General features: G+C 52.7%; 1 protein-coding gene across 1 annotated transcript; it reads right to left on the bottom strand.

Moving 5' to 3' along the window:
* Nucleotides 1-3,063: 3,063 nt before the first annotated feature.
* CLPP (caseinolytic mitochondrial matrix peptidase proteolytic subunit) lies at nucleotides 3,064-8,567 on the bottom strand. The gene is made up of 6 exons (XM_029219020.1): nucleotides 8,319-8,567; nucleotides 8,158-8,229; nucleotides 7,501-7,597; nucleotides 5,988-6,175; nucleotides 5,001-5,106; nucleotides 3,064-3,411 (listed from the first exon to the last, which is right to left on the bottom strand). The coding sequence occupies exons 1-6, from the start codon at nucleotides 8,502-8,504 to the stop codon at nucleotides 3,236-3,238; spliced, it is 825 nt and encodes a 274-aa protein (XP_029074853.1). The 5' UTR covers nucleotides 8,505-8,567; the 3' UTR covers nucleotides 3,064-3,235.
* Nucleotides 8,568-12,841: the final 4,274 nt, after the last annotated feature.

Genomic DNA, 12,841 nt, shown 5'->3' with positions numbered 1-12,841 from the left:
TTGAATGAAAGATTCTTTAAATTCTGTAGTGCTTTATAATTTTCAAAAGTTTCACACACACGATTTCATATAATCCCATAATAACCCTTTTTTTAATCCCCTACGCCTATATTGCCCCTCTCCCCTTCCCTCTTCCCACTGTTAACCACTAGTTTGTTCTCTGTATCAGGGGTCCTCAACCCCTGGGCCGCGGACTGGCCTTTTTGGAACCGGGCTGCACAGCAGGAGGTGAGTGGCAGGCAAGCAAGCGAAGCTTCATCTGCTGCTCCCCATTGCTCCCCATCGCTCGCGTTACCACCTGAACCATCCCCCCACCCCCAATGTCCTTGGAAAAATTGTCTTTCACAATTGACTAGTTTGTTGTACTTCTTTAGATTCCACATATTAGTGATACCATACAGAATTTGTCTTTCTGTCTGACTTAATTCACTTAGCTTAATACCCTCCAAGTCCATCCATGGTGCTGCAAATGGCAAAACCTCGTTCTTTTTCATGGCTGAGTAGTATTCCACCGTGTATATATACACCACATCTTCTTTATCCATTCCTCTGTTGATGGACACTCTGGTTGCTTCCATATCTTGGCTATTGTAAATAACGCTATGAACATTGGGGTGCATGTACCTTTTCTAATTGGAGTTTTTGTTTTTTGGGGATATATACCCAGGAGTGGAATTGCTGGGTCATGTGGTAGTTCTATTTTTAGTTTTTTGGGACATAAAGATTCCTTATCCTTTTAGAAATACATACCGAAATATTTACAGATAAAAAGCTGGGATTTTCTTCAAAGTAATACAGTGCCATGGGGGGTGGGGGGGAGGGACGAATCACATTTGGCCGTGAATTGGTAATTCTTGAGTTGGTGTGATGGGTACGTGAGACCTCATTATCCTAATTTCTCAACTTTTGTATACATTATAAGGTGTGCACAATGAAAAGTTCAGCTAAATGTATCCGATGAATGAAGCCAAATTAAAAAGTCCTCTGGGGCTTCCCTGGTGGTGCAGTGGTTAAGAATCTGCCTGCCAATGTAGGGTACACGGGTTCGAGCCCTGGTCCAGGAAGATCCCACATGTCACAGAGCAACTAAGCCCGTGAGCCACAACTACTGAGCCTGTGTGCCTAGAGCCCGTGAACCACAACTACTGAGCCCGTGTGCCACAACTCCCGCACGCCTAGAGCCCGCGCTCCGCAACAAGAGAAGCCACCGCAGTGAGAAGCCCGTGCACCACAACGAAGAGTAGCCCATGCGTAGCAACGGAGACCCAACGCAACCAAAAATAAATAAATAAAACAAATAAAAATTTTTTTAAAAGCCCCCTGAATTAAAAAGAAAAAAAGAAATTGACCTCAACACACCCTCCAGCGACAGCCCCAAGTTCTCTGTTCTCCTTGACAGCAAAATTCCTTAAAAGACTTGTTTAGCTCCAATATTTTCCAGCCCCTTCTCTCTGGCTCCACTCCAATCTGGTTTTTGGCCCCCAAAGCACCGAAAGTGTTCTTATTTATCAACGGCCACTCGTGATTTCCGAGGTCCAAACGCCATAGCCAGTTCTCAGCCTGACCACTAAGTCATAGACATGCTGAAGTCTCCTACATTTTTATTTCCAACCCTGACCCCAGACTTACCCATCCCCTGGGATGTCTGGGGCACTTGGACATCAAACGTACAAAACCGGCTCCTGATCGTGGCCCCCAATCCTGCTCCTCCTGAACTTTCCCAGGAACGTCTTATCTTTCCTTCCATCTTTCTAGCTGCTTTGGGCCAACGCCTTGGAGTTTTGGGAGATGACTTTCTCTCTCAAATTTCACATTGCAGCTGACAGCCATGCCTGTAGTTTTTGCTTTGTTTTGTTTTGTTTTTGGCGGTACACAGGCCTCTCACGGCTGTGGCCTCTCCCGTTGCGGAGCACAGGCTCCGGACGCACAGGCTCCGGACGCGCAGGCTCAGCGGCCATGGCTCACGGGCCCAGCCACTCCGCGGCACGTGGGATCCTCCCGGACCAGGGCACGAACCTGTGTCTCCTGCATCGGCAGGCGGACTCTCAACCACTGCGCCACCAGGGAAGCCCCTTGCCTTTAGTTTTTATTTATTTGAAAAATTTATTATTATTTTTGACTGCGTTGGGTCTTCATTGCAGTGTGTGGGCTTCGCATTGCGGTGGCTTCTCTTGTTACAGAGCACAGGCTCTAGGCACGTGGGCTCATTAGTTGTGGCGCACGGACTTAGTTGCTCCTCGGCATGTGGGATCTTCCCAGACCAGGGATGGAACCTGTGTCCCCTGCATTGGCATAAGGATTCTAAACCGCTGCGCCACAGGGGAAGTCCCAGCCCTGCCTTTAAAAGCTGGCTAGAATCTGACCTCTCTCACCACGTGTCCGGAGCCGTCAGCCTTCCTCTGGGTGATTACAAGTTTCCTCACTGGTCTCCTGGTTTCTGTGCTTGCCGCTCTGCACCCACCACTCTGTGGTTCCTTTTTGTTCTTCTTCTTGAAACCCTCTATGGGGCATCTCCCTCCTTGCTCAGACCTACCAGGCCTTTTACGACCTGTATTCCTCCCCTTCCTGCTCTCACCTTCTCCTCTCTCCCCCTCACTCTCTCCAGCCACCCCAGCCTCCTCGTGCTTCCGCCCATGTGCCAGCCACAGTCCTGCCACAGGGCCTTTGCAGTTGCCATGCCCTCTGCCTAGACTGCTGTCTCCCAATATAGCAAGCTTGCTCCCCCCACCCTCTGCAAAGACCTCCTTCAGGTCTTTGCTCAAATGTCACCCTCTCAGCAAGGCCTTTGCAGGCCACCCCATCTAAAACTGTCACACACACACACACACACACACACGTTGCATACCTCTTGCCCTGATTTTTTAAAAAACTGTCTACTCCCACAAGAATGTAAGTTTCTTCCAGACAGGGATTTCTGTGTTTTCTTCCCAGTAAGTTGCGGCCTCTGGAGCAGTGCCTGGAATGTAGGCTCAGTAGCTTTGCTGAAGTTAGGAAGCTGAAGGTCAGGGTGTAGGCACACGTATGCCGTGGTGGAGGATGGAGGGAAGCCACCACAGCCGGGAGCAAAGTCTACAAAGATTTAATTTAAAATCACAGTGTCTCAGCTGGGATACCCACCCGGAGGGGCACCCCCAAATCCAGAGATCCTCAAGGGTCCCCTCTAGGCTCAGTGTCGAGGGCTGGGCAGGCCTGGCGCCTCCACTTTCCTCTGGAGGGTGAGGGTGAGGGGCAGCCCTCAGGCATTCGCTGGGGCAGGTTCTGCCACTGCTGCCGCCGCCGCCACCGGCTCCTTCTGCACCAGCTCAGGCTCGTCCTCACCGTCCTGGGGAGGGTGGACCAGAACCTTGTCCAAGATGCCAAACTCCTGGGCCTCCATGGGGCTCATGTAGCGGTCCCTCTCCATGGCTGACTCTGCGGGGGAAGCGGAAGTGGGATGAGGGTGGTTAAGAGTGGAGACCTGGGGCCACGTTTGGGTCCCCGATCCACCCAAGTCCTCCCTGTGTGATCTTGGCCTCCCTGTCTCTGTGCCTCAGTTTCCCCGTCGGTAAAATACCTGTTTCAGTTTTTTGTGTGTGTGTGTGTGTTAACTTATTGATGTGTAAATGCACATCCAGGAAAAGGTGTGGATCATGGAAGTGGACAGTGTGGTGATTTTCAGACTGAACCCACCCACGTGGCTGGCACCTAGATCAGAGCCCCCCGAAACCCCGTCGGGGCCATGTCTAGTCACTAACTGTCCCCACCCACTACCCTAACAGTGGCCTAATGGCATGGATCCGTTATGCCAGTTTTTGCCCCTTAAACACATAACCACAGGGACTTCCCTGGTGGTCCAGTGGTTAAGACCCTGCGCTTCTACTGCAGGGGGTGCAGGTTCAATCCCTGGTTGGGGAACTAAGATCCCCGCATGCTGCGTGGCACAGCCAAAAAAATTAATTAATTAATTTAAAAAGTAAATAAAGAAACACATAACCACAGAGCATTTACTCCTTTTTCCACTCAGCACTGTGTTTCTGAGATTCATCCAGGCTGTGGACCGGTCCTCATGGCGGTGCAGCATCCCACCTCTTGACTAAACACCATCACTGACCACTCATTCCCCTGCTGTCAGGCGTTTCGGTATTTTCCCGTTTGGGACTATAGGAATGGGGCTGCATTCCTGACTACATCTCTGGACAGAAGCACTCAATTCCCTTGGTTACGCGCCGAGCAGAACAACCACGCATCTTTCTGCGTGTTCAGCCTCAGTGCCTGACAGCTTTCGGAAGTGGCTGTATGGTTTTCACTGCCGCCTGCAGTGGCTAAACGTTCCAGTGGCTCCACGCTCCCCTCAGCACTTGGGGGTGTCAGTATTTTCTGTTTGAGCCGTTCCAGTGGATTGAAATGGTATCTCATCGTGGCCTTGATTTGCCTTTCCTGATGATGTCATTATTAAACATCATCACCAGAAGCGATGAGCCTCTTGACTTCTGTCTCTTGACCACTTGGAATATTCTTTGTGGGAGACCCTGTTCAAAACCTTTGGACCTATTTCATTTTTTTTGTTTTGGCCGCGCCGCATGGCTTGCGGAATCTTAGTTTCCCCGACCAGGGATTGAACCCGAGCCCTCGGCCATGAAAGCACGGAGTCCCAACCACTGGAAAGCCCGGGAATCCCCCTGGACCTAGTTCAATGAAGTTTTGGGGAGGCTCCTGTAAATGAGTCTTTTTAAAGTGCTCAGAACAGGGGTTCTCAACGGGGGTGGGTTCTGATCCCCAGGGGATGCTGGGCGATGTCTGGAGACAGTTTTGGCCGTCACAACTGGAGGTACTGCTGGCATCTAGTGGGCAGTGCCTGGGGATGTGCCACACCTCGTACAGTGCCCAGGAAGGCCTCCATCACAGAATGATCCAGCCCTGGTGTCAGCAGCACAGAGGTCCAGAGGCCTGACCCGTACATATGTGTTTGTTACAATAAAAGGGAGCAGCTGGGGGCCTGTGTGGGGCAGGAGGGTGCTCACCGATCACGTGCAGGCTCTGTTTGGTGTGCTTGGCGTAGATGCTGTAGAGCTGCTTCTTGAGTTTAATGATTTCCTCCGCCTGGATGGCGATGTCTGTGGCTTGGCCCTGGGGGAACGTCCCAAGAGGGCGAAGGGGAGACTGGATGGGACTCGGGAGCCGCCCTGGGTGTCGGCTGCCAGTTTTCAAGCAGGTGGGACAGGGCTTTGTGAGTCCCTCCACAGCCTGCTTCAACCTCACCGCCTCCAGGAAGGCTTCCGGTATTAACTCTATGTTCTTAATTTTCTGCAGCTGGGGCCTCCCTGACCAGGAGGAACAGCCCCTCCCAGGGCAGCTAATTCCTAAAGATTTTCAACCGCTGCCCAGAGTACACTTTTCATGTGCAAAGCAGCCAATCCAAGCCCACATCCCCAACACCTCCTCTATTCTCACACCCTGGGTCACCATCCCCCTGCCCCATCGCCCCAGGGTACCAGACAACTAGGGACAGTCCCTACACCCCAGAGCCCACTGCAACTACTTACGCTAGCCAGTCTTAAGCCTCGCTCACTCCTGCCCGCACAAACCACAATGAAGGCTCTTGCCTGCACTCTCCTCCCGACCAACCCTGGTGCCTCTCTCTCTGCGTGGCCCCCGTGGCCTGGCACACTCCCTCCTCTTGGGATCTGTGAGTAACAAACTGTCTTTTCAATGGCAGCCCTCTCCTGACCTCTTGGCCTCACTATACCTGCATATTAATAAAACCTACTTCTTTTGTTGTTGTTGGCCAAGCCACGTGGCTTGCGGCATCTTAGTTCCCTGACCAGGGATTGAACCCGCGCCCTCGGCAGTGAAAGTGTGGAGTCCTAACCACTGGACCGCCAGGGAAGTCCCCAAAACCTACATTTTAAAACATTCACACCCCCACGTGACTTCCGTCTGTCCGGCTGGTCCTTCTGTCTAGACCCCCACCCCCATCCCCAAAGCAGTTCACGGGGCCTGGCACTCACCCGGGCGCCCCCGGAGGGCTGATGGATCATGATGCGGGAGTTGGGGAGCGAGTGGCGCATGCCCGGGGTGCCAGCGGCCAGAAGCAGGGAGCCCATGCTGGCCGCCTGGCCCACGCACCACGTGCAGATGGGGTTCAGGATGTACTGCATCGTGTCGTAGATGGCCAGGCCCGAGGTCACCACGCCACCTGTGGGTGGAGGGGGGCAAGTGAGGGGCTGTGCCCTCCTTTCCCTAGGGCAGCCTCTGGCCCTGGGGAGGGCTGGTGAAGCCCTTTAAAGCCGGGGTCCCAAACACAAGTACTACCAGGGATAGGAAGGTGACAGAAGCAGGTGACACAGGCCAGGTGGGAGCAAAAAATGAGGACTTGCTCCAGAGTGAGCTGACAGTTGCCACACATGCATGTGGGCCCAGGGCGGGGGCCAGATCTAACAAATTTTCAAGATAAACTAGAAATTGGGAGCGTAGTGGCTAAGAGCGAAGGCTCTGGAGCCAGCCTGCCTGGGTTTGACCCCCCTCGCTGGGCAGTTTCTCATGTGTGACCTGGGGCAAGTTACTCAGACTTTTGGAGCTACAGTGCCTCCTTGTAGATTGCAAATAACTAAATAGTATCGATCACGTGAGGTTGTGTGAAGATAAAATGAGTTAAATGCCTATAAAGTGCTTAGAAAAGTGCCTGGCACAGTAAACGATCAATCAGGATTGGCTATTCAGGGAATTCCCTGGCGGTCCGGTGGTTAGGATTCGGCACTTTCACTGCCATGGGCCTGGGTTTGATCCCTGGTCAGGGAACTAAGATCCCGCAAGTTGCAGGGCACGGCCAAACAAAACAAAACAAAACAAAACAAAAAGTTTGGCTATTCTCCCTTTTCTTGTGGGGGCAGGATGGAATCTACCAATTTAAAAATCTCGACAACCAAGTCAGGTCGGTAAAATCGTTATTTGTGGACTTCCCTGGTGGCGCAGTGGTTAAGAACCCGCCTGCCAATGCAGGGGACACGGGTTCGAGCCCTGGTCTGGGAAGATCCCACATGCCACGAAGCAACTAAGCCCATGGGCCACAACTATTGAACCTGCGCTCTAGAACCCGCGAGCCGCAACTACTGAGCCTGCGTGCCACAACTAGTGAAGCCCACGCGCCTAGAGCCCGTGCTCCGCAACAGAGAAGAGCTACCGCAATGAGAAGCCCGCGCACCGCAACGAAGAGTAGCCCCCACTCGCCGCAGCTAGAGAACGTCCACGCGCAACAACGAAGACCGAACGCAGCCAAAAATAAATAAATAAATTTATTAAAAACAAAACAAAACAAACAAAACACGTTACCTGTGAGATCAAACAGGCAGGTTCAGGTCCCTGTTTAAAAGCGAGGGAAGAGGCAGCTTTTGGAGGTTTCGAGGCATTTTGGGGGGATTCTGAAGGAAGCTCTGCACCCTTTCTTGCTCCAGAGAAAGGACATCCCTGATTGGGGTCTCAGTCCCCAGGAGGACCCTGGCACCGGGGGAAGGCCCTGCTCACCGGGGCTGTTGATATACATGTGGATGGGCTTCTTGTTGCTCTCCGATTGCAGGAACAGCAGCTGCGCGATGACCAGACTGGCGACACTGTCGTCGATCTGCAAGTGGGGCGGGGAGGGGTGTCCCCAGATAGGGATGAAGGCATAAGGGAGGCAGTTATGGGTCGGCTGAGGATGAGTCAGGGCACCAGAATGGGGGTCAGAGCCCAAGGAAGATGGATCAGGAAGACTTCAGAACCCAGGAGGTGATGTGGTGCGGGGTGGGGGTGGGGGATCCAGACCCAGGTGGTTTGGCTTACAGGGAGGGTGGGGGTCAGTACACACTGGGCCCAGGAAGGGAAGGGGTAAGGAGGCTGGGGAGAGTGATTGGAGCCCAGGATTGGGGAGGAGGGTCATTGGTGAGGGAGCGAGTCAGAGATTAGGAAGGGAGAAGCAGAGGATTTAAGGAAGGCGTAGAAAGGGTACTAAGGGCCAGGAAGGAGGATCAGAGGGTTTATGTGCCCTGGAAGGGGGGTGGGTGTGGGTGTCAGGTTGGGACAAGAGCGGAGCCTAGGGAGGAACGTCAAGGGGGGTAAGTCCGGGGATCAAGGACGTGTGAGGGGGAGGGGAGCAGGGGGTCTGGTCAGGCGCAGGGGAGGATCCGCGCACGGGGCACTCACCGGGCCCATGACGCACACGATGCGCTCCCGCAGCAGCCGAGAGTAGATGTCATAGGCGCGCTCGCCGCGACCCTGGAGGAGAAAGATGGGGGTGAGGGTCAGGGTCCCTCCGTGCCCCAGCCCTCTCACCCCCGGGCCGTGTCCCCGCCTGGCCACTGTACCGTCTGCTCCACCACGATGGGAACGAGCGGGAGCGCCCGGGCCGCCGTCGCGTGCAGGCTCCGCTGCAGGGCCAGGCTGTTCTCGGGTGTCCGCTGCGGGGGAAAGCGGGCGGCGAGGCGAGACCCCAGCGCGGGGCACAGACCTGCCGCAACCCGGACCCCCCCCACCAATATTTGGGGCCACATCGCAGCGCAAGTTCCTCTGTAAGATGCCGGAACTACAACTCTCGGCGTGCTCTGCGCCCACGGCGCTTGCTCAGGAGGCCGCCCACTTCCGGGAAGCGTGGGGCCCGTTTAGGGGTGGGGCGAGGGTGGGGCGGAACCTGAAAGGGTGTGGCCAGAGAAGGGACGCTGGAGCGGAGTCGGGAACTACTTTAAAGCCGCAGTTTGTGTCTCTTTCCCAAAGAATCGTCATAGTCTTCTGCTCTTCCTTGCTTATTTCAAAAATCAATTCCGGGACTTCCCTGGTGGCGCAGTGGTTAACAATCCGCCTGACAGTGCAGGGCACACGGGTTCGAGCCCTGGTCCGAGAAGATCCCGCATGCCGCGGAGCAACTAATCCAGTGCGCCACACCTACTGAGCCAGCGCTCTAGAGCCCGTGAGCCACAAATACTGAGACCGTGCACCACAATAAGAGAAGCCACTGCAGTGAGAAGCCCGTGCACCGCAACGAAGAGTAGCCCCTGCTCGCCGCAACTAGAGGAAAGCCTGCACGCTGCAACAAAGACCCAATGCAAACATCAACAACAAAAAAATCAAATCTGTGCTCTCACTGGGCCTGGGCCTCAGCAGTGATCTTCTACCCTGGTGGGACCGACTCCTCCTGAGACCTTCCCATCAGTCTCTGGTTACGCGTGGGACAGAGGGAGGGACCCCAGGATGCGGAAGCCCAAGGGAGGGAGTTGCGAAATTGGCCTGGAAGGTCAGTCTGGGAAGGCTTCTTAGGAGGAGCAGGCATTGGAGCTGGGCTTTGAAGGATGTATAGGAGTTTGTTAGGTAGGGAAAGCCATTCCTGGCAAGAGAGAAGACAATGGACAAAGGTGTGGGGGAGAAAGAAAGCTCCTGGTAAGGGTTGGGACCTCTCTTTGCCTCCACATCTTCTCAAGGTGGATTGTTTTTCATCTTTCAGTTCAAATGTCACCTCAGAGTTGTCCCTTATTTTGTCCCCAGAGCCTAGAACCTTGCCTGGCACACAGTAGGTGCTCATAAACTACACTTTGAACCCAGAGATGAAGCAGTGATAAAGGAGGAAGGTTAAGAGCTGAAGGCTTTGAATTCAACTATACTTCAATAAAAAATAAATTTTAAAAATAAAAAGTTATTCCATTTAAGGTAACTTTTGGGGGTAAATTAAATATTTCAAAACTTAAAAAAAAAAAGTTTAGGGCTTTGGAGGCAGCTGCCCCACATGGCAAGCCTGGCTCAACCACTGACTTGCTGTGTGATCTTAGGTGCATTGCTTAACCCCTCTGAGCCTGCAGTTTCTCATTTGGAAGATGGTGATGGTCAAACCAATCTCACAAGGAAGGATTTAAGGATACCTACTGCTGAGGCAGCATATTGACATCCCCTGAGTTTAAATCTTGGCTCCACTACTTACTAGTTGTGTGTCCCTGAGCCTTAGTTTCCTCTCTATGAAGTGGACATAATGATAATAACCTACATCCTAGGGTCGTTGAGCATAAGGTCCTCAGAATGGGACCTGGAATGTAGCAAGTGTTCGATTTGTATTAGCTACTGATGTGTATTACTGTGTTAGATCAGCAGCCATGGGCATCCAAGAAGTCCTCCCAAATGAGAGTCCATTTGAGGTGGGTTTTGATGCATATGTAGGAGTTCACAGGCAGACCATTCCTGATTGCTGGACTCCAAACTTGATGCTGGGTGCCCTAGATAAGGGTAGTTTTGTGCCCTCCGTGCCCACAGGGGATCCCATCCTGATGGGGGGATAGAGCAGGACAAAGACACTCCCCGCCTTATGGAATCAGGGGCAGGATAGAGGGAAGGATATGGAAGTGGAAGAGTTTGGAGGAGGCCTTGGAGGCACCCCTGGTGCTGGGAGTGGTGTTTCCTCAGCAGTGACTGAAGAGGTGGGTGGGCAGCATGGGCTGTCCCAGTTTCTGCTGGGAGTGAGGTGGGGGCCCTGCCCAGCCAGTTCCCCTGAGGCCTGAGCTCCCGCCGTGCCTCCGGGGAGAAGGGCTGTGCCGTCAGTTGCTGCAGCCCCAACAGTCACCCTGCCCTGACACTGCTCCACACCCCCGCCCTCACTGCCGTGGTTTCACCTGCTCTATCTAGGCACAGTTCAACTATTATACATTTCGTATCCGCCATCCCTGTCCTCGTAACTACCCTCAATAAGGCCTTCGTGAGTGTCGCAGCTTCACCCCTGCCCCGGCCTTGCTATCGTTTCATTCAGCAGCCTGAGTGATCCTCGCCACACAGCTTGCAGGAGCTCAGTTCCCTGACCAGGGATTGAACCCAGGCCCTCAGCAGTGAAAGCGCGGAGTCCTAACCACTAGAGCACCAGAGAACTCCCCAGAAGCTAATTAAACCATATCCCTCCCTTACCTAAAACCCTCCCCTTGGTTCCCCATCACCCCTGCTGACCTCTGCCCTCATTTCCTTCCACCCTCCCTTCCCCGCTTGGCTCCAGGGACCACACTGGCCAGCTTTCTGCCGTCCAGCCACCTGACCTCTGCTCGTGTCCTCTGCCTGAATCTTGTTCGTTCCCAAAAGTCTCCACTCAAAAGCCACCTCCTTGGAGAAGGCTTATGAAATGATACTTATCCGTACTTTGGGCAACGCCTTCTGATATATTCTATTTTATCGTCTACTATTACATTTCTTTTAAACTGGGGTTTCTCAACCTCGGGACTATTGCCATTCTGGGTTGCATGGTTCTTTGTTGGAGGGGGGGCGTCCTGGGCACCGTAAGATGTGGAGCAGCATCCCTGGCCTCCACCCATTAGATGCCAGTAACACCGTCCCCATCATAACAACCAAAACCGTCTCCGACATTGCCAAGTCACTGCTCCCCGCCCACCCCGCCCCCGGGGCAAAATTGCTTCCAGTTGAAAATCACTGATTTAAATTAAGGTGGGTGGGGACTTCCCTGGTGGCACAGTGGATAAGACTCTGCACTCCCAATGCAGGGGGCCCGGGTTTGATCCCTGGTCAGGGAACTAGGTCCCACATGCATGCCGCAACTAAGAGTTCACATGCCACAACTAAAGAGCCCGCCTGCCACAACTAAGACCAGGCATAACCAAATAATTAATTAATTAATTAATTAAAGTAGGTGGTGACCTGAAATGAAAAAAAAGCAACTTTTGAACAGTACCTGGCACATTGTAGGCACCCAAATATTTAATGAGTGCCTGATTTCTCCAAACTTTGTTTGCTCTGAATATTCCCAGTGAATGAATGAATGGGGTGGGGGAGAGGAAGGATCGATTCTGACTCTTGGCTGCAAATCAACCAATCCGGATTTGGTTATCACTCCGTGATCAGAGAGGAACTCCGATCACTGCTACCTTTTCTGGGGTGAACGCAAAACAGGCCTGTTGAATTGATAGGAATTGAAAATTTAAAAAGGAAACAGAAACCCTGAGGTCTGAAGAGGCTGTGGGTAAATGGATTCTCCCATTCAAAGGCTCACCGAGACATTGCTACAGCTTCTCTGGAAACAAAGTTGACACCAAATTTCAAACTCTCATAATCTACTTCTAATGACTCATTTTTAGGAAAGGATCAAAGGTAAGATTTAGCCACAGGACTGTTTATGGCAGAACAGATCTTCCTTGGCTAATGATGGCGTTACATCTGATAAACCCATTGTAGGTTGAAAACATGGTAAGTCGAAAGTGCATTATGGGGAACTCCCTGGCGGTCCAGTGGTTAGGACTCGGCGCTTTCACTGCCGGGGCCCGGGTTCAGTCCCTGGTCAGGGAACTAAGATCCCACATGCCGCGCAGCCCACCCCCCTGCCAAATGCATTACAAACATCGTAGCTTAGCCCAGCCTACCTTAAATGTGCTCAGAGCACCTGTATTAGCCTGTAGTTGGGCAAAATCATCTAACACAGACCATTTCATAATAAAGTGTTGAATATCTCAAGTAATTTGTTGAATACAGATGGTCCCTGATTTACGATAGTTCAACTTACAAGCTTTTGACTTTACAATGGTACGAAAGTGACATGCATTCAGCATTTCGAATTTTGAATTTTGATCTTTTCCCAGGCTAGAGGTAGGTCCGATACTCTCTCTCTCTCTCTTTTTTTTTTTTTGGCCAAGCCCCACATGGCTTGTGGGATCTTAGTTCCCAGACCAGGGATTGAACCTGGGCCACCACAGTGAAAGCGCCGGGAGCTAACCACTGGACCACCAGGGAGTTCCCCCGATACTGTCTCTTGATGCTGAGCAACAGTAGGGAACCACAGCTTCCAGCCAGCCGCATGATCGTGAGGCTAGACAACCACACGCTTACAACCATTCTGTACCCAGACAACCATTCAGTCTCC

Source organism: Monodon monoceros, unplaced genomic scaffold (assembly GCF_005190385.1).
Source record: "Monodon monoceros isolate NGI ecotype Baffin Bay Population unplaced genomic scaffold, NGI_Narwhal_1 Super_Scaffold_12, whole genome shotgun sequence".
NCBI classification, from domain to species: Eukaryota; Metazoa; Chordata; class Mammalia; order Artiodactyla; family Monodontidae; genus Monodon; species Monodon monoceros.
The sequence above is the reverse complement of the archived record's forward strand: the minus strand, read 5'-3'. Positions and strand labels throughout refer to the sequence as shown.